The sequence below is a fragment of the Argentina anserina genome, chromosome 2 (assembly GCF_933775445.1).
Source record: "Argentina anserina chromosome 2, drPotAnse1.1, whole genome shotgun sequence".
In the NCBI taxonomy this organism is placed as follows: Eukaryota; Viridiplantae; Streptophyta; class Magnoliopsida; order Rosales; family Rosaceae; genus Argentina; species Argentina anserina.
In genome coordinates this window covers 20,708,089-20,731,767 of record NC_065873.1, presented here as the reverse complement: position 1 = coordinate 20,731,767, position 23,679 = coordinate 20,708,089, and the positions used below count along the sequence as shown (strand labels likewise).

At 37.9% G+C, this 23,679-nt stretch overlaps 1 protein-coding gene across 3 annotated transcripts; it reads left to right on the top strand.

Moving 5' to 3' along the window:
* The first annotated feature begins 6,562 nt into the window (after positions 1–6,562).
* Positions 6,563–22,459, top strand: LOC126785316 (protein HUA2-LIKE 2). Of its 3 annotated transcripts, XM_050510959.1 has the most exons (16): positions 6,563–6,931; positions 7,408–7,484; positions 10,992–13,124; positions 13,301–13,757; positions 13,990–14,098; positions 14,206–14,318; positions 14,458–14,642; positions 14,728–15,187; positions 15,280–15,718; positions 15,827–16,000; positions 19,662–19,756; positions 19,843–19,919; positions 20,018–20,079; positions 21,561–21,679; positions 21,936–22,103; positions 22,217–22,459. In XM_050510959.1, the coding sequence occupies exons 1-16, from the start codon at positions 6,809–6,811 to the stop codon at positions 22,247–22,249; spliced, it is 4,824 nt and encodes a 1,607-aa protein (XP_050366916.1). In that variant the 5' UTR covers positions 6,563–6,808; the 3' UTR covers positions 22,250–22,459. The 3 variants fall into 3 exon arrangements, with proteins under 3 accessions (XP_050366916.1, XP_050366915.1, XP_050366914.1); XM_050510958.1 differs by lacking the exons at positions 19,662–19,756; positions 19,843–19,919; positions 20,018–20,079; ... (1 more) ...; positions 21,936–22,103; positions 22,217–22,459 and adding exons at positions 16,153–16,184; positions 16,292–16,637; XM_050510957.1 differs by lacking the exons at positions 19,662–19,756; positions 19,843–19,919; positions 20,018–20,079; ... (1 more) ...; positions 21,936–22,103; positions 22,217–22,459 and adding an exon at positions 16,153–16,637.
* The last annotated feature ends 1,220 nt before the right edge of the window (positions 22,460–23,679 follow it).

The window sequence follows — 23,679 nt, the reverse complement described above, 5'->3', positions numbered from 1 at the left end:
TTGAAAGGAAGGTTGTAGCTTCAGTCAGGTCTCAGGTCTCGTATTCGATACTTGTTTGCTGCAAAAGATAGTCTTTCAAACTTTCTAGGAAGATAATTTTATAATGGAAAAAACTTGTGTAAGAACTAGCTCTAATTTGCGCACTTGAAAATGTATTTACCATTCAATTTTTATTAATAAAAATCATTTCGGTAAAAGATCAATAGTTAATTAAAGTCATCAACTCCGTCGACCATATTAAACAAAGCAACAGTCATCTGAAAGTTATTAGTCTAATAATCAGCCGTCTATTTGTTTGATACAACAGACTGAGATAAATTGTTTAGAATAATTGTTTTATAGAGATGATATTTATTGATTTATTCAACTTATATTTTTTTTATTTAAATTGTGAAAATTAGGCAAATAAGATAGAGTTCGGATGCACACACATATACAGTATTAGGGTGGACGTGAAATTAAAATTTTATTTATATTAGAATGGAAAAAATGGATAAATATTCGTAATTAAACCCATGTCCTCTCACTTAAAAAACAAATGCACTGTAGCCTTCTTGCACATGCAAGTCTTTCATTGGGTTTTCGATTATTGTCTCCTTAAAGTTGATTTACCTTCTTCCTTTCATTTGATTACTGTGAATGATTATGTTGCTGATTTTATTTGTAATGATCAATGGAATGTAGATAAACTCAATGTTGTGTTGGATTAAGATATTGTATAGGAGATTATGGCAATTAATATTCTTCTAAATGACTATGAGGATGAACTTGTTTGGGGTCCTACTCCTAATGGAGTTTTCTCCATTAAATCTGCTACTAATATGCAATATGATGTTCCTTCTCATTCAAAACCAGGTGCTCACAAGCTTGCTTCGACCTCAATTCCTGAAGCTGAATATTCTACTTTACGTGATGGTCTGATTGCAACTTTGTCCACCAATTGTCGTTTCCTGGAAGTAGAGGGAGACTCATCCCTCATAACTAGGTGTGTCAATGGCTCTTGTACTGTTATTTGGAAGCTCAAGTCCTTGGTGAGAGATGTAAAAGTCATCGTAGAGTCTTTCAGTGAGATCTCCTTCAAGCATATCTTTAGAGAAGCCAACTTTTTAGTTGATATTATTGTCTTTCTGGTAGGGGTGGGCACGGGACGGGATGGGACGGGACGGGGCTCATCCCACGTCCCGTCCCACTCTTTTGAATCGGGACGGGATCGGGACGGGACGAAGATTTTTAAGAATGCATCCCACTCGGGATTAATCCCGGTTGGGACGGGACGGGATCGGGACGGGACGGGACAAATCCCACCTTCATATGAAGTTAAATAAAAACCTATATTTTTACTTTTTCATTAACAAAGTAACATTTAATAATGAAATTTTAACAAAAAAATGCATATTATGTTCAAAATATTATAATTTACCATTATTATTTGAGTTGATAGAATTTTGGAGTTATTAAGAACATAAATTAGTTTAATTTTCATACAAATATATAAGAAATTTTAAGTTTTCATTAAAGGTGGGACGGGACGGGACGAAGCGGGATAGAAATTATTCGTCCCACGTCCCATCCCACCATTATGAAACGGGACGGGATCGGGACGGGACGAATGTTTTTAGACCTTCGTCCCGTCCCGTCCCTATGAATTTCGGGACGGGATCGGGATTTCCGTTTTTTATGCCCACCCCTACTTTTTGGGTCATTCCCTTAGTTCCCCCACCAATATGGCTCTTTTGTCTGATATTTCGTTTTATGGGCGTCTCAGATGAGCGTCTTTGTAATTTTATTTTTGTCTTAAAAAAAATTCAAGACCAATATATAGCAGAAAAGAAAAAAGTAATATGAGATGTAGATTATGTGAAAATCAATTTTGACAATTCAGCCATTATTCACACAAGTTATGCATATGCATGCTTCATTGTCATAGACAACATGCGCTGTCTTATATGTAGTTGCTTATGGTAAGAAAGATTGGAAATATGGGTGAAGCAATGACCCTCATATATATACATGCATGTGGAAGCTATCGCTTTTACCCCTCTATTGCCTTTTTCTTTCGTTGTTTTATAAGTAAAGTTTAGTCTTTCCCTTAAAATCATCCATTAAAATCCAAGCATCATCATTCATGGGTTTGAACTTCTAAATCTCATTCCACATATCTAATTGTATCTTCTTCTTTTTAGGGAAAGCACATACAAAAGTAGTGAACCAACAAACATTATTGCCCAAATAAGAAATTCTACAATGGATGAACCTATCATGCTTAAACACAACATCTACATTAGTTGTTGAGAAGTTCCAACACAACAACACAACAAAAAGAATGTAAAATCATACCAAGTAAACCCCAATCCTAGGCAAACCATCGTCACCGATAACAGCTCCAGCAGTGGCAGCTGCCTCATAATCTCCCATAGACAACTCATCACGTCACTCATTTTCCTCTCAATAAAATGCCTTTGTAGAATTAAAAAGAAAAATTGAGTACTAAAATGATCTTAAGAAGAAGCATAGAAAATAAGAGAAATTCATTTCATTAAATATAACATAATAAAAGAGAGGAGCCCCATACCCCTCTACGCAAAATAACATCTTCTAATTCTTCTTTGTCTCCCTCCCATTCTACTTAGTTCTTTCTCTTTTGCTCTCTTCAACGACCCCCCTCCTAGTTAATATAGTCTTTGGATTCCCTGGAAACCTTTCTCCCCTTGTTTTTTTTCTTAGGGAGGGGTGGCTTGGCTTGTTGGGCAGGCTTCCCCTCCGTCGCCAAACTTGGAATCTGGCTCCCTAGATATTTCTTCAACTTGTTCGCATGAATAACATCATCAATTTTTTCTCTAAAAGTGAAGGTGATAAAGTCAATAGGGGAGGGGGGAGACTCTCCTTTTGCAAGAGAAATTGTTGACATGTTCAGAAATTTGGCCAAATGGGATGGTAGCTTTCTCCCGTATCAGAGTTCAATACCTCCATAATAGTTGACACTCAACTAGACATAAGCATTGGGCAAGGTGGGAACTTCAAAGGTGCTTGCGATCTGACTCTGCAAATACTTCTTCAACATTTTTGCATGAATCGCATTGTCAAATTTTTCTCTAGAATCGAAGGTGATAGAGTCGATAGAGGGGAGAGACCCTCCCTTTTTCAAGTGATTTTACTGAGAGGATGAGAAATTTAGTCAACTAAGAATGTATTTTCACTTTGTATTGGAGACTAATACATCCATCATTGATACTCAAATGGACATAAGCGTCGAGCAAGCTGAAAACTTTGTTTTCTTACACATGGATGTAGTAAGAGTGAGAGTTGGAGGAACCGTCTCCTTTTCTGACACAGTTGACCTCTCGCAAGGAGGAAAAGCAAGGAGGAGGAGGAGAGAGAGAAGGTAGGTTTGAAATGGTAACCACTAAAAGGTCAATTGTTGTGAAATTACACATGTGAAATTGAGAACATGTAGTTATATTAAATTTATATTTAGTTCCTCGTTGGAGAGAGTTCTATCAACCAAATAAAACATGTAGTTCCCAATTTATATGTAATTTTTTTTAATGTCTAGTCTTTTTTTGTTTCTAGAATGGCTATTAGACGCATAGCAAAAATGAAATGTGAGATCTAAATTTTCATTTGTGCAACATTGCCAACATATGAGCAAAACTAATTTAGAATCATTGAGACCAATATTTCCTTTAAACTTTAGAAATTAGTCTCAAAACTTACAAACAAATTAACTAGGGGTTTATCCACAAGCAACACTTCCAACAGATTAATCGGCCCAAAAATGATATACAAAATGAAAACAAGAGTTCCCCCATCAGTGATCATTCAATAAGACACACATTTCCTCTCCGTCATAATGTGACATAGATCCTAGTCGTGATTTGACTACATCCGCACTCATGTTGGCCATATGATAAATATTTATTGGTTGTTTGTGCATATGACTAGTTGGTGTGAGAAGGAGAGAAAACAACCGCACCCACCCAAAAACTGACTTTGCTCTTTCTCTTGGTTTGTCAGCCCACCACCACCATCACCTTCATCGTCCGGAGAGAATCGAGACTCAAAACTTAACTGATCGGTCATGTCTCAATTCTCAGAATCCGGTTTAGAGTCTCTAAGAAAATCATCATCATCCAATGACGATGACTAGATCCTCACTCATGGTACTACCGTTCTTTTGATAAAAACAAAAAAGTTGGTGATCGTATGTTGTGTCTCTATAGGCAGCCACTGTAGATCATACTGTATAATGGAAAATAATGGAGGAATGGTTTGCACATAGTAGTGGTACAAATCATGTTAAGCTACTACTTGAACTATTAAATGGCAGGTTCAGTGGCATGTCTGAAGTTGATAAAGTACACATCGTGGAACTAACGTTATTACAATCGACCCTGAATGACCAATAGAGTGGTGGGATTCTGTGTGTGTATGTCTTTGATTCAACCACACTATTAAGGAATTTACATCACACAACACTGGAGTTGTACTTAAAGTACAAACATATTGGTGAAAAGGACCATGTAAGAACAATTTATACATTCTCTTGCGGCCATATTGGTAATGACTTAGTGACCCGATGGTTCAGTGAGGGATGTCTTATTGAACCAGTGACTATGAGGGTGGTACACGATTGGATATATTAGTGATTATACTATTAGCCGTGTGGTGTTGGAGAACAAAGAAGCTTCAGCCGTATTTGAAGAAGTAAAGTATCTATGTGAAAGCTATGGTTGCCGTGAATTTCATATAACTAATGAGACTATTTTTAACTACCCGTGTTTGCAAGTTGTGAACAAGAGATTTCATTTTGCAGTGTTGACAAAAGAAGAACTGATGGCTTTAGTCTCTAATAGGATTTTATGGATGACCAGACTTATAACCCAATATCATTTCTTACTGTAGTTGAGTGTATTATTGGGTTCGAATTTGGTTAATAGTATCTTTATCCGCACCAGACTTGTACCCCTACATCATTTCTTATTGTAGTTAAGTGTATTGTTGGATTTGAATTTGGTTAATAGTATTTTTATCCAGGGGCAGACCTAGGTACATTGCTGAGTGGACTCAAGTCCACCCTTTCTCACGGCCAAAAAAATTTCTAATGCTATGTGTGTGTGTATTTATATATATATACACTAAATTCACTAATATATAACCCTATAAACAATTAAACTTGACCCAATAGAAACTGTGAAGCCCAATTAGCTAATGAGACTAAAGACTAAGTATTAATCCCTCTTATCTTAGTCACACGACCTTCAATTTCAATAACAAAACAACGCCCAACGACGAAGTCTGCGTTTCACAGCGTCATTTCCTTTGGTGCCTCGACGGTGCTCTCCGGCCTCCTTCCACAGTTGAGTGCTTTAGCGAGTTCAGTCCCTCACTCCCTCAGTCCCACACAGTAAAAAAAAAATCTTGGCAAATTCAAGCGGCTATCCCAAATAACAATTAACAACTACGTACATAACATTAATTTTTAAATAAAACACAAACTAGTAACTTTTTTTAATCCAACAATACACTTAACTCTAATAAGAATTTATGTAATTTTACAAGTGTGGTGCGGATAAAAACAGTGGCAAACCCAGGATTAGAACCTTGCGTGGACATGATGATGTGTGTCCTAATCTTAGCATGTCCTCACTTCCACTAATTACATGTTGTGAAGGTTTTCTCTAATGAGCTTGTAATTAGTATATTTTATTTTCATCTGGCAGAACACCATTTATCAAGTAGTATCAAAGCCTTCCATATGAGAGTCGCCACAATGCCAAAAGCAAAATCGACGTGATTTCTCAAGCTCAAATCACCTAGCTCACTAAAATTGAACTTGAACTACGTACATGTCCACAAATATGCTACAAATGTTTAGGTTACTTAAGCAAATGCTCGTTCGAACCGCTGGGCGAATTGACTTTCTATTCTACAGCAGGAGACGCTTGGAACTATAAAGAGTGACGTGATGGTCTATATGTTTCTCTTTATAATTTAGTCCTTTTCTTAGCAAATAAAATTGACATAACCACTCGAGAATGCAACGACCCCATCATCACCAATGCTATTCCTATTTATCTTCCATTACTTGTCCCCTCGATTTGAATGTTGAGATCTGACATGATTTGCCTAGTTCTCCCTTTGAGTTTGGATTTTAAGTTTTAGATGTCACATGAATCAGAAGATTTTATAAAAAATTGAGTGTGTGACAATATCCAACCGCAGTCAATGCCCCAAGCTCTCTCCAGTCCCACATTGAAGCGACGAGGCTTGGCCTCAGTTCTTCACTTCTAATCAATCACATCCCTTAGGGTGGCCCACGTGTTGCCTCACACCACCGCACTTGTCCCTCCTCCGCCGCACATACACTGATACACCGCTTACCCAAAAATGAAAAAATAAACAAAAATTTAAAAACAAAAAAGAAAATTACCCACAGGCGCACATTAGTCTCCCTTCACCTAACCAATTCTCTCTCTCTTTTCTCATATCCCTGTTTGCGCTTCTTCCACATAAAAAAAAAAAACCTTCTTCTATCAGACTCGCCCCGACTTCCCAACTCTCTCTCTCTCTCTCTCTCTCGCTTTTCTCTCTCGCTCTCCGAAATTAGGGTTTCAAAGCTTCGCGCAGTACCGGCGGTGCTCTGCTTCGTCTTCGATCGTCGTTTTTCAATGCCGGCGAATCCTTCCCGGAGATTCTCCACAATTGTTCAATCCCTTGGGCGATTGCGGCACATACCTCAGCTCCGGTGTTCTTCTCAGTTCAAATAGCGGTTCCGAATTGAATTGGAGCTGCTCCGGTGGTTTCTGCGATGGCGCCTAGCCGGAGGAAAGGTGCTAGCAAAGCCGCTCAGGCCGCCGCTGCTCGCCGCCAGTGGAAGGTCGGCGATCTTGTGCTTGCTAAAGTCAAAGGCTTCCCGGCTTGGCCTGCTACGGTGAGTGTTCTGGTGCTGAGAGACATTTTCTTAGTCTTGTTTGTGCTGTGCCGAGTGGAATAGGATTAAGGAGTTGATAATATGCTTCGGTTAGGGTTTGGATTGTATTTGTGAATAGTTGGGTAGGTTTGATAGAGTGGCGGCTCGTACTTGGAAGTTGTGGATTTTCTGGATCTGAGTTTGAATTTGTTACTTTAAGCTTTTGTGTGGATTGCTAGGTAAGATAGGAGATTTGTGTTTATCGAATTCCGATGCATGTGAGATGAGGACTTGATGGTTGACATTGATGCTTTGTTGTTAAAATGGTTATTAGTACTGTCAAAATCAGTGTATCGGTGGTTCTTATAGGTAGTCACTCTGAAACTGCAGTAATTACAGTGTTTTGGTTTGTTAACATGCTTCTTCAGTAGTTTTACTTTTAAAGATTTTAAGATGGAGAATCAAATAGATACCGGGTTATTGGTTTATGTTTGTAGGTAAGTGAGCCGGAGAAGTGGGGTTACTCTGCTGATTGGAAGAAAGTACTCGTTTTCTTCTTTGGAACACAACAGATGTAAGTACTTGATACATTCTTGATCTAAGTTCAGTGGTTGGACTCTCTATTATTCCTCGAGTAAACAAGTCATATGGCACAAACTTTCCTTTCATATCAGACTTAATGATGGAAGTTAACTTTCTACTTCATAAAATATGGTGTCTGCTGTTTGAGTAAGGTTATTATTATGGTTATCAGAGTGTACCGAAAAAGTTAAGCTTGTTACGTTATGGTCTATGAACATGGTGAACTGTGACTTAGCTCCCTACTTAGCCACTGTATCCATCCTTCCTTTCCACCACCACTTGTTTTGTTTATTTATCTGTACTAGAAGATTCCTTCCATTCCATCACCACTTTCTTCTGTTTGTTTATCTGTACTAGAAGATGATGCTTCGCCTTGTATATTTCTTCTTGTGGTCTTTCCCAGTTAATTCAGAAGCAAAGCTGGAAATCTAGAGAGTAAACCAGATTTTTATATTCAAAGCCGTCAGTTAGTTAGGTCATCAGTCTTTTCCAGTATGGATTAAGCAATGATATCTGGATAGAATATTATATACTCTTACATCATCATGCAAGTGAAGTGATTTAGATGGAAATCAAAATACAGTAGAAGAAAAGAAGAGATCCTTGATTTAGATGGAACTGAATTCCTTATTGATCCATGTGTTTTCTTTGTCTTGTTTTATTGATGCATCATGCCTAACTTTGGACTTGGATCCTAAATTATGAATGGTTCAAGAAGAAACAGGAGAATGGAGACAAGCGTGACAACTAGTTGCATGACTAGATTTTATTATCATTTAGGAATCCAAACTCAGCAGAAGAGTTCAATCTTTCATAAATAAGTTGACAAGTGCTTGTTTAATTATAATTTATACCTCTATTTCTTGCTTTATTGATCCACTATGCTTGATGGTAAGATTGAATAAATCACCAAGAATTTAATAGATGTCAGTATAATGGAAATGAACACGACAATTACTTTGATTATTGTTTCTATTAGGTTTTACTGCCATCATGAAATCCAAAAATCCGTATGGCAAACCTTGAGCAGTATCTCGTTACTAGCAAAAAAAAAAACAAAAAAAAAGAGAGGAAAGAAACAAGCTTTGGGAGGAGGCATGTGTTAATAGATGGTCACTCTATTTTGGTCCATGACAATTACTTTGATTATTGTTTCCGTTAGGTTTTACTGCCGTCATGAAATCCAAAAATCAGTATGGCAAACCTTGAGCAGTATCTCGTTACTAGCAAAAGAAAACAAAAAAAAAAGGAAAGAAACAAGCTTTGGGAGGAGGCATTTGTTAATAGATGGTCACTCTATTTTGGTCCATGATATCTTATAATGCAAATATTGACTGAAGTTAGTACACTTTTAGTTAGACCTTACCCTTCAAGGGTGGCAAAGTATCTCCTAAACAGTAAGAACAAATCTTCCGGAGGAAGGCTTTGTCAATAGTCCGTCAGTGCTTTAGAAACCTAGGTTTGTCCTTTCAGTATATAGTTATGTTAAAAAAAATTGTCTTTCATATAGCCAGGTGTCAGTTGTAGATATCTGCAGCATGTCCTTTCTCATTCTATTTATTGTGGATAGATATATCTTCAATTTGCAATATCTTCTATAAAATATTTATCCCCAAATATAGATAGGTTCTAGACTATGAGTGCAAGATGTGTGTCGTGGCATATATTTAAAATCCCAGGTATTAGTATTATTTTCTCAGTGTAGAATAAAGCCGCTAGACAAAGATTTGATTCTGGAGTTTGATTATATATGCACATTAAAGTATTTACGTCTTGGGTGGGTGGAGCTATGCGAGACCGTAAGTATCGTGTCCTCTTTTTTTTTTTTTTTGGGGAGGGGGAGTATACAGATTCTGAGGTTTCACATTCATAGTTCATTGTTGAGCTTCCGGTGATGAAATGCAAGACCATGCTCAACAACAGGTCTGTTTTATTATAATTTAACCATGGCTTCATTGATAACTCTGGGGTAATTATGTACTTGGGTGATGAAAAGTAATTTTATCAACATTATCTGCTTGTTTCATGATGCACTAAGATTTTCCCATTTGGATAAAGTATAGTCTGTTATGGTCAGCATTGTGTGCTTACATATAACATGCATCTTTCTATGTAGTACCTTTCCTTGTTTGCTCATGTAAAAAGGGCACAAATATCTGTCCTTGCAATTGCACGCTTCTATGCATTGTTATAGTTTAGAGGGCTTCTTGATATGTGGGAGAAGTGTTGTAGAGGCTCAAGTCCTGCCTTTAAGTTTTAAGAGCTGAAGTTACATTACAAGCACTCCCATATGGAATAGTTATATACAAAAAATGATGATGTAAATGTTACTAGTAACAGATTCTGTCAGAAGAAAATACTCTGGTCAGGTTTAGAGTTCTCACTTTAATACTTGGACACCATCTTTAGCAACTAATGCGAATTGTAGAAGTTGACTATCTTTCACTACAGTAGAGAATTAGACATTGTGCCATATAAACAATTTCTTAATCTCATTGATAGTGTTTTTTTTCTTAATATTACAAAAAAAAAATGCTCAAGTAATAATGTATATTGTAGATGGTTTGGAAATATAATCAGCTAAGTTTTCAGATGAAATTGTTGGTCAAACTGGCGACCGCTCTTTAACTTTTAATGCCTGGGAAGCACTTTCTTTCTTTTGAAGTCAATCTGTTGTAGCCCACATTAATGAAATGAAAGCATTGCCAATCTTGTTAAGAAAGAACTGAAAACTCGTCAATAGTACTTTGAAATTAAAGTTTCTGTTATATGGTTTCGGCAAAATGATTATTATAAATAATAGTTGAAAAAAATTGATGGTTGATTGCATTCATTTGCTAAATGTGTTTCGACTTTTCATTGGTGAGTAGAGTTTCAAACCTGCATTTGCTTTTGTGTGTAAAACTGTAAATTACCTTTTATGCGATCCTTGGAACTTCTATGGTTCGTCTTATATTTAAAGGGTGCTGTCAAAATGAGAATTAAAATTATGACTTTTAGTTGCATTTAATTGTCGACTGCCAATTTAGTAGCTTTCTTTCTCTATTAAAACTGAAGGGAAGCTCTAGTGGTCTGTATTTTTTGCTACATTCTGGGAAGAAGAAAACCTTCAGATGCCGATAGTTCTTTTTATGTGTCTTGTAGATGTGCATATCCTTGTTTTGGAATTATTTTGTATGCATTATGTATTGGTATGATGCTTCACTAAATAGTTATTTCTATTTTTAACTGGAGAAAAACATTATGCTTTTTGTGTTCTTTGACTACTTGCATGCTTTATTTATTGCTGGAAAAAAGTTTTTATTTATTTATTATTATCTAATGTAAATTGCCTTCTCTTTTTACTTTCTGTCTTTTTGATTTGCATCGGATATTCATTTTACTTTAGCCCAGATTGACATGAATGACCTAATTGATTCTTTCTCATGAATTGTATAGGAGTCTGATATGATTTTAGTTGGCTAGATTTCTCTATTTATTGAGCATTTTGATTATGCAGTGCTTTCTGCAACCCCGCTGATGTGGAAGCATTTACTGAGGAGAAGAAACAGTCTCTTCTTGGAAAGCGTCATGGTGCTGATTTTGTTCGTGCAGTTCAGGAGATTATTGATAGTTTTGAGAAGTTGAAGAAAGATGACCAAGTTGCCGAGGTCAATTCTAGTGCAATTGATGGGAACTCAGTTGACTCTTCATGCAATTTTGGTTCAAAGGATCAGAAAGAAGCTCCTGAAGCTATTCTTGATTTACATCCAAAATCTTCATCTTCTACTATTGATAAAAATGAGCCAAGTAATTCTGTTGAGGATGCTTCAGCTACTGCACAATTAGATGCTACCCTTGATAAGGAGAACTTGATTGGGGAACCTGCTGCTACAACAATGGTTTCTGAAACACCTATGCCGACAACATACTCTTCCAGAAAAAGATCTGGAGACCTGCAATTACAGAACTGCGCCTCAAAGAGAGAGGAAGCACCAGCACGTAGGTCAAGAAGCTCATTGAGGACAGAATCACGTAGATTGCAGAACTTCGTAATGCCATGTGATGATGATGCCAAGAATTCTGGGGATATATCTGCCAATGCAGTTCAGGACAGAAGTTCAAGAAGAATTAAACGAGCACGGAAATCACCTGATGCCTCCATGTGTGATGAAGTTGAATTGGCTGTTTGTGTATCAAACGGTTGTGCTGAAGATGATGGTTCTGAGGTTGTCCCAGTCGACTCTGGCACATTTAGTCTGAATGATGGCAGTGTTATTGATTCTGGTTGCAAAGGAGAACACTCAGAGGCTGCTGTTGAATGCTTGGAAGGAGATGCTGAGTTGATTAAAGGACTTGATCTCCAAATAAAGGCTGTTAGTAAGAAGAAAAGGAAACCAAATAGAAAGAGAGTTACTAATGATGCAGCTGAGCCTATTGCTGTATTAGACAAGGAGACTGTTCAAGAGGTTTGTGTGCAGAGCAGTAGCCAAAGTATTCAAACTGATTGTGGAAATATGAGTGGAAGTTTTTCCAAGGAAGATGGAGATGAACACCTACCATTGGTGAAACGAGCCAGGGTTCGAATGAATAAACCATCATCTGTTGAGGAAGTTCATATCACTCCACACATTCAAGAAAGTCTGAATGAAGTCATGCTCAATCCGTCAGGGATGATCAAAACATCTCCAATATGTGATGACAATTGCCCAGCTGGTAGGGACTCACTTGTGGTAAATGGAGCTCTAGATAATATTGCACCTCCAAGAGTATGCACTCAAAGTTTGGAGAATAGGCCTCAGCTTTGGAATTCGAAGAAAGACCAGTCTTTTGGTTGTTCAGCTGATGGTGAAGCTGTTTTGCCTCCATCTAAGCGTCTTCATCGTGCTCTAGAAGCCATGTCAGCTAATGCAGCTGAGGATGATAGAAGATGTAACGATGTTTCATCAGTCATGATGACATCTACTATTGATTGTCATAATTCTTCGGGGAACACATGCATTACTATAAATGTGGAAAGTTATTCAGGGAATGGTCTGGAACTGAATAGTGATGACTCTTTTGGCAATAATGCTTCAGGGTTTTCTACCACTCCAAACAATGTAATCTTGGAGGACAATACTAAATCATCAATGGAGGTGGATGTATGTAATCAAAGGCGGAATAGTCCTGACACTCAGAATAATCAATGTTCTATTGATGGTTTTCCAGATTCTGGGCACCATAATGGTGGTAAAGTTCTTTCTGCTGACTGTTACGCTGGAACTGCTGTACAAACTGAATGTCCAGGGAAATCACCTAGTATGGAAAGAAGAGAGGCTGGTACTGGATGCAATCAAGGTTCAGTGGATGAGCTTCCTCGGCAAGATGAAGGCCATGCAAAATTTGAATCTAGCAATAAATATGCAGAAAATCTTGGTTCTGATGATGATAAAATTGAATCAAGTCATAAAGATGAGAGTCCTGATGCTGATTGTGATACTTCAGAGCATACTCTGAAGAGCGTAGTTCCTGAACCAGGCTCCAGCCATGGACTTGTTGAGGTTCCAGGTTGTATTGATTTCAGTCAACTTCACCATGTTGCAGGGGATTCTAGGGAGAACATCAAGTCTCTGGACCCTCAGCTGCATGAGAACAAAGACATACAGGAAATGTAAGCTTCTATATGTAGTCTTGTTAGTTAAATAATGCCTTTTGTTTTCTTGTTCATAATTCACAGAGATCGTCTTCTCTCCCTTTCCAAGATTAGTGATGTGTTCCTAAAAAGTACAGAAACCTGTTTTGCACTGCGTTCTTCTGATTCTTTATTGCTTAATATCTCTGCATCAGGTTGGATGCTGTAATAGAGGTAAAGCATAATCAAATAGAGAAAGTGCCTAGTTCAGTTTCCTATCCAGAAGAGTACTTGACTGGAAAACATGTTGCTGGTGTCCGGTCAAGTCCACCCCTAACAGATGGAGGAGATTTCCTTGCACAAACATCACCTCCTAGTACTTCAGGCTGTCATATTTCTACTTCTGATAGTAGTAATATTCTTCAGAACAATGGCAGTTGTAGTCCTGATATTAATTTGCAGCACAAGAGAGCCTCTACTCCAGTTGATGAGGATGAAAAGTCAGAAGCAGTGGTTTGTCAAGGACCAAAATCAGTGAGCAGGTATGCAGAAGCACTGGCCGCTCTGTCATCCTTTGAGACAATACTAGGAACCTTGACAAGGACTAAGGACTGCATTGGTCGAGCAACTCGTATAGCTATTGACTGTGGAAAGATTGGCGTGGCATCTAAGGTAGGGAAATTTGAGTTGGTTATTTGTCAGATGAGATAACACTTGCTGTATCTGAGCACTGAGTGGAGTCAGTGTAAAATATGTCTTTATTATAGAAATAGATGATACTGCCCGAACTTTTTTCTATTGTATATCGAGGTTAACCCACCGTTCAAATTATGATGGAGAATGAGTACATTGCTAGTGATCACTTATCCTTTTGTAACTTTTTTCTTCTTCTTTGACAACTCAGGTGTTGGAGATTCTGGCACGTCATTTGGAAAACGAGTCGAGCTTACACCGTAGGATTGATTTTTTCTTCCTGGTTGATTCAATTGCTCAGCATTCTCGAGGTGTGAAAGGTAATGCGTCTCTGTGCATCAGAATCAGAGTTATTGACAAATAAAAGTCAAGTGTAGTATGAATCCTTTACATATCCAGTAATCTTGGACTTGATTTTGAATGGTAGGTGATACTGGTGCTATGTTTTCTTCTGCTATTCAAGCAGTGCTCCCACGGTTATTGTCAGCTGCTGCTCCTCCTGGAAGCTCAGCAAATGAGAATCGTAGGCAGTGTCTAAAGGCAAGCACAATTTTTATTTATTGTTGTTTTTTTTTAATCAAATATGATGCAATCTGCAATATTTTCTGGCATGTTGCTTCTTATCGGGGGAAGCTGTCCGGCCCATAAATATCTTTCTTGTTCCTCCTCTTTTATATAGGTTTTGAAACTTTGGTTGGAAAGAAGGATTGTTCCCGAGTCCATGATCCGTCACCATATGCGAGAACTTGATACTCTGGGTGGCTCTTCTGCTGGTGCCTATTGTCGGCGCTCCTCTAGAACAGAAAGGTCTTTGGATGATCCTCTTAGAGAGATGGAGGGTATGCTTGTCGATGAATACGGAAGGTTTGAGTTGTTCTGATGTTAATGCTCGATTGTCTCATATGCTCTGCTATAATATTATATATTGAGTCTTCCTGTATCATTGCAGTAATTCAAGTTTTCAACTTCCGGGATTCTGTATGCCCCGCATGCTTAAGGATGAAGATGGTGGAAGTGATTCTGATGGGGAAAGTTTTGAGGCTGTAACCCCTGAACATAACCCTCAGACTATTGAAGAACATGAAGCTCCTGCAACTGAAAGGCATAGGCATATCTTGGAAGATGTTGATGGAGAACTTGAAATGGAGGATGTGGCTCCATCTTGTGATGTTGACATCAGTTCATCTTGCGGTGTTGCTGGAGTCAATGTTGTGCAAGCGTCACATAGTCAATTTGAACAACATTTTCCACATCCCTTTCCCCCTCCACTACCTCAAGATGTGCCTCCGTCATCTCCTCCACTACCATCTTCTCCTCCGCCCCCACCAGCATCAGCACCTCTGCCCCCACCTCATGTCATTCACCCTTCATGTGCTACGTCTGATTTAAATCCATACACTGATACACATGTGCGAGTCTTTTTTTTTAAATAATATATCAGTGTGATGACAATATAAATTTGTTGTTATGTCTGTCTTCTAACTTGGATATGGACTTGCAGAATGTGCATGACTGCAGAGTTCCACCTCCATGTCAACAGTTGAATAAACCGAGAATTAACCAAGCAATTCCTGATGCAGTGCACTATCATCACACTGAATCTAGAGATCTTCACGGGCAGATGCCTGATTCTACATCCTGCTCGTATAGTAGCTATCCTTCAAATTCAGGGAGAAATATGCCACATACTGATGGTGCTACATTCTATAACAAAGGTTACCCTTTATGGCCACCTCATGCTGCACCGTCGAATCAGTTTTCTTATGTTAAAGGAGACCATCATGTAAAGCCACGGCGTGAAGTCCCACCTCCTTATCACAACAGATTTGACTATATGCAGAATGGGGACCGAGAACACTATAACAATAATCATGAAAGAACGAAACCAGCTCCTTATGAGCCCCATGAGAGCTGGAGGTTTCCACCACATTCTTACTCTGGTAATTCTCCTAACTGTAAATAGAGACAATTTGGCTGTTCGGTATATTTTTCTAATTTTTCTGGTGAAATGTTGATGGTAAAATTATTTCCTGTACTTTCTATGGCAGGTCCTCGTTATCCTGAAAAGGGCAAGGCGTCTTATGGAAATGCTCCATTTGCTGGACCCCCTCGTGGACCATCGAGATATCCTGGCCAAGGGTTGCGATTTCCTCCACGGTCAACAAACCACAGACACTCTTTTATACCGCCTTATGATGGTCCCATACCTGTCACCAACAGAGGTGAGAAGGAAAATTAGTAAAATAATCTTGTTTTTTTCGTCTTCTCGGCTATCTTTTGCTCTATTTAGTTTTGTATGTTATGCTAGTGTCTTCATAGCACTATTGGAAAGTTCAGAGAATTAAGCTGATCGACGGTTTGGTATGTGCTTTAGGTCCAGGATTTTGGCGGCCTAGATGAGCTAAGGTAGCAAATTGTCAGGCCTGTGGCTTTACAGCAGGACAGTTTTATCTGATCGACAGTTTTATAATAGTCTCACTTTGCTAATACTACAAGGTGTCCAAAATTCTTAGGTATGAGCATACTCCATTTTTGATCTTGCTTCTGCTGCTTTTCAAGAGGTTTGGTCATATTGCCTTTGCCATTATTCTTCATGCTGTGAGGTAGAGACCTCTAGAAGAGGGCCAAGGAACACAGATATACCAGCGTAATAATGCCTTGAGATTGTACATATGTATTTTACCCTTCCTCCTGCAAAAGGCAGAGAGGGAGACGGTCATTGTAGAGATGATTGAGAGCCATGACTAATCCTAGGTTGGCATTGTATCATGACTTTTTCTTTGCCATAACTTTTAATTTAGTTTATTATCTCTTGGAAGTCCTTCACATGAATTTTACCGACTTTTTCTTCTGACGGTTCATATGTGCATATATTTTCACTTCGAGTATTCCTTCAAATTTGGATTGTGTGAAACCATAAGTTGAATCGGTGGTTTAATGCACAGCATACTGGAGCCAAGTCACTGTAGCCTAGAATCAGCCTTTAATTTGAAATAGTCCTTTCTGCAATTGTGTTGCCCCTCCCGAACTTTTTATCTCTAAACTTGATTTCAAACAAGTTTTTTCTTTTAGTGGAAACAGTGACCATGAAATAATGTGATTACTCTCACTTGGGTTGCCAGTTGTGTCAATTGTTGAGAGAGGGTTCTTTTCCAAGGTTTTATGGATAAAGATTCCGAAGTTTTAAAGGTTTTCTTTCGGTTCATTCCAACTTATGATTGAAGTAAAATGGCTACATAATGATCTTCATGCTTTGCACATGAAACGGGTTAAAACTTCTACCAGTAATAGTATAATCAAGTTGTTGGTGCTGGAAATTGCTTGCACTGTTGAGAATATTTGCATCTTTTCTGGATTACATACATCTTGAAATTTAATTAATGATCACTCTTGGAAAATTGAACCTATAAAACATCGTTACTGCTAAAACGGCTGGGGTCTTTGACAACTGCGCGCTTCTTTGCAACTCAATCGACTTTTGTTTTGTAAGTAACTTGGTAAAAGATGGATCTGTTGTTTGTAATTTGCCTGTTACTTTCAGATCCCTTCCGTAAAAAATGCGACACAACAAAGGTAGATATAGAGCCCCTACCAGTCGTTGGTCGCCGCCAAATGGAAATGTGGAGATATGAAAGAGGCTCTGTTGAAGGGAGAGAGCAGAGAGCGGCTAGGGTTTTTTTTTCAGGTATTGCATAAAAGCTCTTCAGTTTTATCTAATATATTTAATTTTCTGTTTCCTTTGAAAATACAAAGGGGCATATGTTCTTTCTTACGAAAAGAAAATAAAAATTGTAGAAAGACTTTGCGTTACTATTGTTATGAATCGAGAGTCGAGCACTCGAGCTAATTTACTTATTTATATTTATTTTTACGTTCAGATTGGGAAAATTTGCCTAAGCACCTGATAGATGCAGTTTTAGAGAAGCTAGTGTCACTATCAGGCTACTTGCGATGCGATTCAGCATTGATGCATGGTATCATGTAGCAAAAGATAATCAAGCCGAACGCTCGAGGATGACACCTCCAATGCTTTTGATATCTCTGCTAACAAGAGCCATACATGGAACATATTCAGCATTGCGGATGATAAGGTCTTTGATTTGCAACCAAGTGTGCCAAATAAGCGATATTGTGGATCTTCCTTTGGATGGTTAATAGCCATGGAGAAGAGTTACACAATAACCCTAATCAATCCATTTCTCAGGGTTAAAGGTAGGAAGAAGAAAGAAAATTCAATCATTCGCCTTAATTCCTCCATTGCAGTTACCTCCAATCAATGATTCTCAAAGGCTTAGATGGTCTAGAGACTGCAACTATTATGTATATAAGGCTACTAGCTATGTCAGCAGACCCTGTAAGAAATATATAAGGAATTCTGTAAAATGGCTTTCATCAGGCCCGGTAAAGACACAACATGGACTTATGTTGATACGCATGGTGTACTGGGGAAATGTATTAACCAAGTTAGTGATGTTCAAGGTAAATTTTACGCCGTTGACTCCTATGGTCGGCTTTTCTCCTTTGGTGTTTCTGCTGAGTTCGACGCAAATATAGATTGGTTGCTTCCTTGACCCTCCAATGGGCTCCGAGCAAGAGGCAGTTGAGAAAGAATTACTGATGGTTATCAGGTATATAGCACATAAAGGTTAAAAAAAAACACGTTCGACGATTGGATTCCTGGTTTTTAAATTGAATTTTCACAAGCATGAATGGGATGCCAAAGATGACTTAGGTGACGATCGATGTTGCGCTGTTCATCGGTGATAATTCTTCTGTAACTGTGTCGGCTTCAAAATCAGGATGTCTGCCAAATTGCATATACTTTTCTTCATGATAATGATCGTTATGGATTTAATATTAATCGACGGTATCATTTAGATTATGGTGTTTACAACGTCTTGAAGAGAAGGTTTTCACAACCTTACACCTCGAATGCCAGGTTCCTTGTGGAAGAGACTGATTAATTATGAACCAGTTTGGGTGAAGCCAACCTTAAATTTGTAACAATAAAGCAGCATTTGATTTTGTTTATAGACGTTTTATGTTTTTCATGTACTATTTTGTTTCTTTTGAAGTAGTCTTTCTTGAACATGGAATTCCTCCTTTTGAATGCTAAATTTGATTACCTGATAAATTGCTCTTCCCAATCAAAAACGCATCGTGATGCTTCTGCAGATGCATTTCACTTGCAGCTTCTTTGGTTTGATGAGGTTCACGGGACAAGCCAAGCTCACTTGTTAACAAATGACAAGGGGAGCACGTACTACTAACTACTGATCTTCATGCACACTAGCTCCATTTCCATTGTGATTTCTGCAGCCTATAGAAGTTACATGATTTTAAGATTTTTAAACGGCTTCCCCCCAATAGTCAATCACTTGGCATCATATTAAAATTGATTCTCAATCACCACCGACTACTTCATACCAACTTCCTCGAATTTGACCCATATCCTTGAGTTGTCAAGTTTCATGACCCATTGTTCCTTGTGTAATTATGATTCTCAATCGTCCTCTAAAACTCTAGAAAATAATACACTTCATATATAATATCAACTTTTTTTTTTAAATCAAATCCGACATTATCTAGTGGGATAAACATATATAGGTAATTCTCTAATGGTTAGAAGAGTTGTCCCAAGTATCACAACACTTTTTTCCGTTTTTGCAATAGGTCGTAAATTGGTCAACTGAAACAGGTTATTAGAAAAGATTCCTAAATAGGTAAATTTTTCTTTTAAAAAGTTTTTTCGATTTGTTGTGCGACAGGTAATCTCTTTTGCAGCAACTCAACGACAACGACAACGTCATCGTCTTCCCCGGTATGCTGGGCCCCCACCGCCAGCTCCCCTCCCCGCCAACGCAAATGAAGCTTTAAATTGAGTCTCTCTCTCTCTCTCTCTCTCTCTGCAAATCGAAATGGGTGCTACACAGTCCTCGTGCCTCTCCGAAAAATCCATCCACGAGTTCATTGTTAAGGTGATTATCCCCATCCAGTTAATTCTTCGAATTTAATCTTCTTCTGGTAATTGATTTGGTGAAACGCTGCGTTTTGGTGTTTGCAGGGCAGCAAAGGCGACGACGTCGACCTCGGCGCTTACAAAGGCAAGGTCCTCCTCATCGTTAACGTCGCCTCCAAATGGTTAGAGTCGTTTACTTTCTTCTATTCATCTTAATCCTGATTTGGATTAATTGAAATTGATTAGCGATTGATTGTCTTCTTCTTGTTTTTGCTTACAGTGGTTTCACCGATACGAATTACACACAGCTTACTGAGCTTTACACCAAATACAAGGACAAAGGTTCCTTCTTTTCCCTCTCTCTCTTTTCTTCTTCACAAATGTGTTTTACTGTGTTGATTACTAGTTAGTTAAGCGCTTAAATCAAATTATTTAGAGGATGGATGGAAGGTATCTGTTGAATGCTGCATCATAGGACATCCCTGAAGAAAGAAAGGTTTGAACTTGGGGGAGGTTAACATTCCAAATGAACCCCGCATCCCAAGTGTCAACCTTGTGAGAGAAAAGAGACGTTAAATTAGCACTCAAATTTCAGAGAACTAGAACACCAGCGTCTGTGCAAGTATTTACTTGAAATCCTCTGCAGAAAGAAGAGTAGAGATAATCTGTCCAAGTCGCAACCCTAATCAATAAAGGCAACGTTGGAAAGGTTTTGTCACCCAATTAGATTTCCAATATTAAGTGTCATTTGGAAAAAGATAACTACCGTGTATTATCCTTTAGTGAGTAGAAGGGCAACAGTTGTTGGGACAGTCTTTCACTAGCAGCCTTTCGTACCTATCAGGTATAATGCAGAAATGGCATTAGTCTTCAACTCTCCCTCTTTTCTAAACCTTCCTCCTAAGGTTTTTGCTCATAAAGACCTGTTAGTTATACAAGGCTACCAAATTATCTAGGCAAAAAAGGTCCCAACTGACTAGATTTACAGGAGGTTCAGTAGTCTGTATTGTGTAGAATCACTAGAATGTAGATAGCAATAGTTTTGAAACATCTTCAATTGGAGTAGCCCTACCATTCATTGAGAGGTTATGGCTTTGTCATAAAGCTAGCCTCTTGAGAACTTTCTCAACAGGTTGTAGTGGTTGTAAATGTACTATTCTGATTTCCATAAAGCTGACTTGTTGCTGGGATACATTAAAGGAAAATGCATATCGTGCCTCATGATTCTGGCCTATTTCTTCATAGTTTCACTAAACAGTATTAAATTATCATTGAAGAAGAGTGTGGGACTGCAGACTCATTCCAATAGACAAGAAGAGGGGTTCCCACAACTTAGAAAATACTGGATTATTTATGATGTGTGGCAGAACTTTAAGGTGTTATATACCAAGACTAGTCAAGACATCTGTCAATCCACCATTGAGTACAGCTGTATACTTAACTGAGAAAGCACTCATTAACCATTGAAGAATACCATCTTCACAAATTTTTCAAGTGCTGCTGGTAGTGTACGTACCATCCGAGTGCAATTGGAAAGTAGTTTCCAACTTGATTGACTTAACTATTATGGGGAGGGCAAACAAAACTTCTATCATATCAAGTAACAATATAGAATCCCTGCCCTATTTTAGATTTTTTTTTCTTTGATAAAATCATACTTGTTATGTCATTGCTATTTTCCAATTCGTAATACTGTTTGAATTTCCTCACTATAGTGTTATTGTACTATCACTTAGGTGAAATAATATTCTCCCTAACTTCACAGTGCACGCTAAATGTCTCTATTGTTTGTTTTTTATTTGGCTTAAACTTTTGTCTGTCAGGTTTTGAGGTCTTGGCCTTTCCATGCAATCAGTTTCTGAAGCAAGAACCTGGAACAAGCACAGATGCACATGAATTTGCATGTACAAGGTACAAGGCTGAATATCCAATCTTCAAGAAGGTTAGTTGAATATCGTTTACCCTAATCATATTTTTAATGTAGTCAATGAGATTATTTCTGATGCTTCATTCATGTATTGTCACTTTGGTTAGGCATTCTAAAAATATGCTTCTTTGCCTTAAAAAGGGCTTCTTGAAATTAGACTGTTGATCCTGTCGATTGCATTCTTCATCAGGAGATATTTTTGTACTACTTTTGCAATATGTAGTTGTATTTTCACCAATTAACCTGCAGTTTCTATAATTTTGTTATCTAGATACGTGTGAATGGACCAAACACAGAACCCGTCTACAAATTCCTCAAAGCAAGTAAACCTGGATTTTTGGGGGGTAGGATAAAATGGAACTTCACTAAGTTCTTAGTTAATAAGGATGGCAATGTCATCGAACGTTACAGCCCAACCACCTCTCCCTTGAATATTGAGGTCTCTCTCTCTCTCTCTCTCTCTCTCTCTCTCTCTCTCTCTCTCTCTCTCTCTCTCTCTCGTATGGATTGCCCTTCTTGTCACTAAAAGTAGCATTGTTCCCCTTTACACAGGCTGACATCAAAAAAGCACTAGGAGAGGTTTAAGAATGAAGCAGTCTAGATGTGTTATATGTACACTGTTCATCATCTTTTCCATGCTTGTGTGTCTTTCTGGCTATTATCCTCTCCATGTAACTTTAGTTTGGTATTGCATTTTATTTATTTTTTGTTTGTGCTTTGTCTACCTTGTAATTAACATTCATGTACAAATGAAATTACCACTTTGCAAATGAAATGCAAGTTGTTTGATTGTCATGGCTGGTCATGAAGTGGCCTGTGTCAGTTATACTAGAATGATAGGGGTTTATTTTTAAGTATTGAAGTATGTATTTCTTTGTTAGGCATGAATTACCAGATTATGTAGAATTTGCTAACAATGCTTTGTTACAATTCTTGAACATGTTATATTCTCAGTCGGATACACTAGAAGTCTTCTTAGGTTTTGTTGAAGCATCTGTTCGTACATTTGAAGATTAAAATTCAATGGCATGCGGTACATTAACAGAGGGCCATGTTTGGTAAATCAGTTTAGGCCGACTGATAATATCTAACCAAGATGGTAGCTACATAAATTTGTGAATTTAGATGTCTTAAAGCAAGTGTCTAGGATTATACTATATCTAGCATATGTTATGCGTGAAGCAATTTTTGGTGTTAATATAGAAACCATCACTGTAAACTAGCAATCAATTCCCAGGGTCTCTTAAGGTTCCATCTGCTCTTTAACGTCTCCAATTTGAACTTATAAACATTCTGGGAATTAGGTTGGCTACCTGTCTTACTTTTGCAGCACAGTTCCTTTCCAAGTCAAGCTTATCCTATTTCCAAGCACGAAATATCCCAGCATTGCTTACTAAACTTGCCAGCGGTTGCATTTAGCCTACCAAGTCAAGTCAAGCTGCCCATTTTCTTAGTAGAAAAACAACTAGAAAACAGAAACAACTAGCAGATTTTCTTCTTTCACCTCGAATAATGAGAAGCATAAAACATGTAACATAGAGGGACTGACGGTGATCTCCTTCACTCTAAATCGAATATGGATTAATGACATCAAAGATAATTGAAATGTAAAAGAATAAAACCATTACCTGCTGCCTCTGGCCACCGTTTTACCAAGTCCACAGCTTCGGTCCTCACCTTAAAGTTATTATACTCAAATCAAAGAAAAGTGCTACTCTATACATTTAGAAAAGTGAATTGGAGTTTCTATTCATACATCCAAAAACGGTATTTGGATCTCCTTGGTTTTTAGACCTCTAATTTACTTTGAAAAATAATTAAAATACTATTTAGACCTCCCTAATTTTCCTAAATTCCAAACGTCTAATAAATTCAATAAAACTCTATTTTTTTTACTTTAAAAATTCATTCAAATCTATTATAACTATATTAAGTCTCTCGACCTGGTTTGTTCAGAATTACAGTATAATTAGCAAATAAAATTTATCTACAATTTAACAACAAAAATCATACAA